Raw genomic sequence first — 6,068 nt, 5'->3', positions numbered from 1 at the left:
CCATGCAAACCTAGCGCAAACTGGCTTATTTTCATATCCCAATTCATTTCGCCCCCACCAACTCCCCTCTTGGTGGAGCAAGCCGAGCTGACTTGGGAGCTCTCGCGGTCCATCAATTTTTTATTTTTTTGAACTTTTTGTAATAATTTGAAAAATTGACATCCCCTAAAGTATAATAAAGACGTAAAGTTGTAAGTACAATTAAATTTTGTCGAAAAGAAAATAAAAAGTTGTAAAAACCATCTTTATTTTGGCTTGGGACCGACAAAATGATATGTATGGTAGTTAAAGTTGTACGTATATTAATATTTTTTGTACAAAAAATAAAATAAATACAATTTAATAACGAATAAATAGTCGAAATGTAATTATAATATTACTACAATTGCACATATGAAAAGATACTGGAAGGACATATTCATCTTCTTGAAGCCACCGGTGCATATAACATGATGTTCTATTTGGATTGTAATATTGCCTCAATCACGTAATGCATCTCAATCTAACATATGATTATCATAGTAGATTATGTCTATAAGTGCTCATAAAGTCAAGGGCGCTATGAACGAGTATCAAGCTATACTGAAAAATATCAAATATTGATATTGTTGTATATTCCAACATTAAAATAAATTGAAGAAGTTGACACCTACTAATATCTCGTCTCATATAGGTGCTCCAAGCATATGAATTTCACACTTTTTGAACTCAAGAAAAGTATAATCTAATCAGAGGACACATCATACAATTCTATAATTCTTTCTCAAAGTGGGATTATTTTGAATTAACTGAAAGTAATGCTAATTTGAAACGGAAACCGAACACTGTAGATAGGAAAAAATTGGTACACGACATATAATATTTTTCAAAGAGTTCTTTTTTTTTTTTTTTTTTTTAAATCAATACGCTTACTTGTGATAATGGAGAATCTTCACATCTGCACTATAAGAAGGCTAAAGAAATATTAAATAATGAGGGTATAACGAAATTTAAATTGTGATAACGAGATTTATATTGCACAAAAACGAAAATATGTTTAAATAATCGAGAATATGAGGAAAATTACGATGCAAAGCAACGTTTACATTTCAATATTTTCAATTATATATGAATTAACAACTACATCACTAAACAAGGATTCGAAGGAGAAAACAAACTCTATACATCAAGACGTAAGGTACAAAATATACGCTAAAGATCTTTCTATATGTTGAAGATTTCATATACACAAGAGAAAATGTAAAAATGATCAAGAAATTCAAGGAAGACATAATGAAAATGTTCTAAGTGACTCATCCAGGCTTGTGCACCACTTTCTTGAAATCGAGATAACTCAATCTAAAGATAGGATATTTATTGTTCAGAAGAAGCATACTATTAATCTAATAAAAAAGTTTAAGACTATAGCAACTCCCCTAGGTAACACCAAACTACTAAGAAGTAATAAATATGGTGATCATTTCTGAAAATCAACATAAGAAATTAGACTAACTTGGACGACAAGCAAAGGTAGGAGCTGATTTTTATATTAAAAATAAAGAAGTCTCTAGAGAATAAATATAGACCACATGAGGCCTATATTTCATTGGGTTAGGTCATCATATGTTATTAGCCAAACAGAGGCACAATAAACACAATTTAAAAAGAATAATAATAATGATAAATTGTTTTCTTGTATCCATTAACCATCTATCAAGTGCCTATCTTATCTCAATCTTTCAATTCATTGTACTAAGGTTACAAAACATGTAATTACAATCTTTATACAAAATCATTAGCCCCTATTTGATTTAGATAAAAATTGCTGTAATGTGTAGCTGAAAAATTGTCAATCTCATAAAACGTGTGGTTAAGATTAAATATTGACTTTGAATTAAATTTTAATTCAGTTTTTCAGTAGAATTAAACAAGTGCTTAATCACTTTAACCATTCTTGTGAAAATTACTTATCCTATATTCAATAAAAAAGACAAAAATAAAAACAAAAACAAAATAAAAAACAAACCATCTGTTTTCTAGTAGTGCATGAGATCGCTGAATGCAACACGGCTTTTCATTGCTGGCGGAAGAAAAAGTGTAGCCGATAGTGACTCGTTAGCATTTCTATACCAGTACTGTTGGAAAATAAGGGGTTGGAGAAAAAACAACAACAAAATTATGAAAACAAAATGAATAGAAATCACGATATATGTCAATAATGAATTTGAGGCTTGAACACGGGATCATTGTCCTCAAAGTATATTTACCCCCTCTCCAAATGTTTAAGGGTGTTATGACAAATGGTTTGAAAGATTTTAACAAGCCTTGATACAGAAAATAACAAAGCAGGAGAAATTTTTCACCAAAACTTGATGAACACAACAAAGAATAAATGAATATGAGTTATAGCATGGATTTGATTAATTGTGGAACAAACAATGTATGTATTTCTTGTTTGTAACATGTTTGTATTAATTATTCATCACTTATTTATAGACCTCAATCAATACATCACAAAATAATGCCAAAACAAGATGAAAAGTGGTAACTTTTAATCCAAAACGGCTCCCAAGTTTTAAATTGAAAAATCAGTCAACAACTATTTTTTAACACTATGCGTACGCATAGTAGAAGCAAATTTAATTCTGATTTTGCCAAAGCACATTTCGCGTATACACAAAAATAAGCATGTGCGTACGCATAAGTAAAAATCAAAATTTTCTTTTTTCAATTTCTTTTGATTCTACCAATTTCACAATTGAATCCAACAATTAGTCAATTATCATTCCATTGATTTTGAACAAATCTTCAACAACCGCGTAGGTGTGGCCAATGAATGGCATGATAAATAGTATGGAAAGAGTCTTTTTTTTTTTTTTTTTTTTTTTTTTTTTTTTTTTTTTTCTTTTTACTGGTTTAATGCCAAAATTTATTCTTCAAAAAACAAAAAGCAAAAAGGCATACAAAATGAAGAAAATTTATTCAATGCTGCTTGCAATTTTTGCTATTAAACAAATGTAGAGCCTATAATGTCATGTACGCATTTTACTCATTTTCTCACAGTATTTAAATTATAATTGTTTCTTGCTTTCTGTCCCAGTTTTCACTCATTCTGCTGCCTGCTGGCGCCGGCCATTTAATAGGGTTTCAACTCTCAACAAACAACTCTTAGTACCCCAAAATCCTATATAAAAGCGCCTTAACTTTCAGGTTTACACTACAATCTGCCACGAAGAGATATATCGATAATTGTATCTATAGGGAGTTTTCTTATCGCAATGTCTAGCTCAATTTGTTTTGCCAGTTTGGCTATTTCCCTAGTAGGGTTCATGGCAATTGTGGCACCCACAGTCGAGGGTGCCCGTGCTTTCTTCGTATTTGGTGACTCGCTTGTGGATAATGGCAATAACAACTACTTGGCAACCACTGCACGGGCAGACTCTCCTCCTTATGGCATTGATTATCCGACTCACCGTCCCACCGGCAGGTTTTCAAATGGTTTGAACATTCCTGATCTCATCAGTGAGTCTCCTAGTTCATGTTATTTTTCATGTTACATTTCTTTAGATAAAGAAAGTTTGTCACAATTTGGTTCACATGCATGACAATGTTACTTAATTTGTAGGTCAAAAGCTTGGCGCTGAATCTGCATTGCCATACTTGAACCCGCAGTTAACAGGAGAAAAACTACTGGTTGGAGCAAACTTTGCCTCTGCTGGAATTGGCATTCTTAATGACACTGGAATTCAGTTCGTAAGGATCTTGCCGATTAACTTTCATTAAAAAGCTTTTAAATGAGATGTTTCAACATTAATTATATCACTCCCTGTAAAGTTGATGCAGGATTTCAAATCTCGCCATAGTCTATTTTATTAAATTTGTCCATGTGTCCAGTCTTTGTTGAAAAGAATCGACGTGGACAAATAAATTAGTCGATAAGCACGACGCACAACCATATGGAAAAAGTAGAAACAAGTGGACGTGTACTACTCCTATAGATGTTTGCATGTGCACGTTATCTTTCAAAACCTTTCATTTCCTCCAATGACAATGATGGTTTTCTAACCTTTATCTAGTTGACAGACATTTGTTTTGTATGAAATTAATCTCACGCCCCCAGTAAGATTTTCTTGCCAAATCAGTATTGAAAAGTTTTTATCCTATCTACTGAGGACGGGAAATCAGGATTATTGTTTTGTAACTTATTTGTGATGTTTTAAATTCTTGTCCCTAAAAAAAAACCCCCACACACACTTCAAAAATCAATAGATATTACTAATTTTAAGTGGATTTTACTTCTTGATTAAATTTTTGTCAGGCAAACATAATAAGAATCTATCAGCAACTGGAATTCTTCCGACAGTACCAGCAACGAGTTGCCGCACTCATCGGAGGAAAAAACGCACAGCAACTCGTAAACAAGGCCCTCGTTCTGATAACACTGGGAGGGAATGATTTCGTGAACAACTATTTCTTTACTCCAATTACTGCTAGAAGGATTCAGTATAATCTTCAAGATTTCTCCCGTTATCTAATTTCTGAATACAGGAAAATTTTGATGGTAATTTCTTTTCTTTTTCTTTTTTTTTGGTTTATTGTAACTATTTTCCTTCTGAAATGATTTTTTTTTCCTTACGAGCGTAAAGCAAAAAACACAAAACTTTTAAATAGGTTTTAGTTCGATATGACTTGTTAATCTGATATTTTCGCGATATCATATTACTTCTTTTCACATCAGAGGCTACATGAATTGGGAACCAGAAGGGTTCTTGTCACCGGAACTGGACCTTTAGGTTGCGTTCCTTCTCAGCTGGCGTCGAGGAGCAGAAATGGCGAATGCGCCGAGGAGCCTCAACGTGCAGCAGCAATATTCAACCCCCTTCTTATCCAAATGACTCGAAGCCTAAATCAAGAGCTTGGATCAGACATATTTATTGCTGTTAACGCAGCACAAATGCAGAATAACTTCATCAGCAATCCTCAAGCCTTCGGTTTGTTACCTTATAAGCCATTCATTTTCTCTCTTTCAAGATTTAACACTATGACATAATAAATTACCTAACTATATTTTTTTCTTAAGCAGGTTTTGTCACAGCAAAGATAGCGTGTTGTGGACAAGGACCCTATAACGGCGTAGGAGTTTGCAACCCTACGTCAAATTTATGCCCAAATAGAGAGATATACGCATTTTGGGATGCATTCCATCCGACAGAAAGGGCAAACAAGATCATTGTTTCAACAATCAACACTGGTTCGGACGAGTACATGACCCCAATGAACTTAAGCACCATCATGAAACTGGATTCCATGACATAATAAAATTCCTAGAGAATGAATTTGAAAATAAATTAAAATATATAAATATATGTATTGATCAAGTTCTAAAGTTCAGTTTCTTCAGGTTGTCTAGTTAATGTTCATGCTCTCAGAGTGCTTTTCTCTGTCATGTAATAGAGAAAGACCCTATTATGCCAGCATACTTTGCTTATTAATAATTACTGGGGAAAAAATATTGTGGGACATCCATCTTTTATCAAAATCAGATTTGGATCGTTACAATTTATTTTTCCAAATTTAATTGCAGAACTCGAGATCTTTTATAGCTAAGTCCTTCCGTTCAAAATATTAATATGAAAGTCTAGTTGGTTGCTGATACGTAAATACGTGTCTACAAAAAGTGTTACAATAGAAATGAATTTACGTTTGATCAAGTGAAGATTTAACATGACAAAAACCCTAAATTTAAATCTACCAAAATTTTTAAGAAGAAAATATCCTCTTCCTTCCCCATAAAACCCCCTCAACCTTCACCACTACCGTATAGGGAGTGACGGAGAAATTTGACCTTTTAAAAAAATAATAATAAATAAATAAAAATTAGTTATATATTTGTTTTGAGGGTTTTCGCTTAATTTTAATGGACTTTTGAGCTCTCAAAAGACTCGTCTTATGAAAATTAAAAAATTGTATATTGAGAAAACAATGTGAAAAATTGGTTATTTTCATTTTAACTCCACGTTCTGCAGATTTGTGGTCTTATAATTTATTTATTTATTTATTTATTTTTATTTTATTATTATTATTATTTT

General features: G+C 32.4%; 1 protein-coding gene across 1 annotated transcript; it reads left to right on the top strand.

Moving 5' to 3' along the window:
• Positions 1–3,185: 3,185 nt before the first annotated feature.
• Positions 3,186–5,529, top strand: LOC111367469 (GDSL esterase/lipase LTL1-like). The gene is made up of 5 exons (XM_022988361.1): positions 3,186–3,501; positions 3,605–3,732; positions 4,298–4,540; positions 4,718–4,970; positions 5,063–5,529. The coding sequence occupies exons 1-5, from the start codon at positions 3,258–3,260 to the stop codon at positions 5,293–5,295; spliced, it is 1,101 nt and encodes a 366-aa protein (XP_022844129.1). The 5' UTR covers positions 3,186–3,257; the 3' UTR covers positions 5,296–5,529.
• Positions 5,530–6,068: the final 539 nt, after the last annotated feature.

The sequence above is a fragment of the Olea europaea genome, chromosome 18, assembly GCF_002742605.1.
Source record: "Olea europaea var. sylvestris chromosome 18, O_europaea_v1, whole genome shotgun sequence".
Taxonomy (NCBI): Eukaryota; Viridiplantae; Streptophyta; class Magnoliopsida; order Lamiales; family Oleaceae; genus Olea; species Olea europaea.
The sequence above is the reverse complement of the archived record's forward strand: the minus strand, read 5'-3'. Positions and strand labels throughout refer to the sequence as shown.

Excerpts from the sequence above, each read along its gene's own strand:
- LOC111367469 (XM_022988361.1), top strand. The coding sequence starts at position 3,258 with ATGTCTAGCTCAATTTGTTTTGCCAGTTTGGCTATTTCCCTAGTAGGG. Across the intron at positions 3,733-4,297 it reads ATGACACTGGAATTCAGTTC|GCAAACATAATAAGAATCTA; the intron begins GTAAGGATCTTG and ends AATTTTTGTCAG. Across the intron at positions 4,541-4,717 it reads AATACAGGAAAATTTTGATG|AGGCTACATGAATTGGGAAC; the intron begins GTAATTTCTTTT and ends TTTTCACATCAG.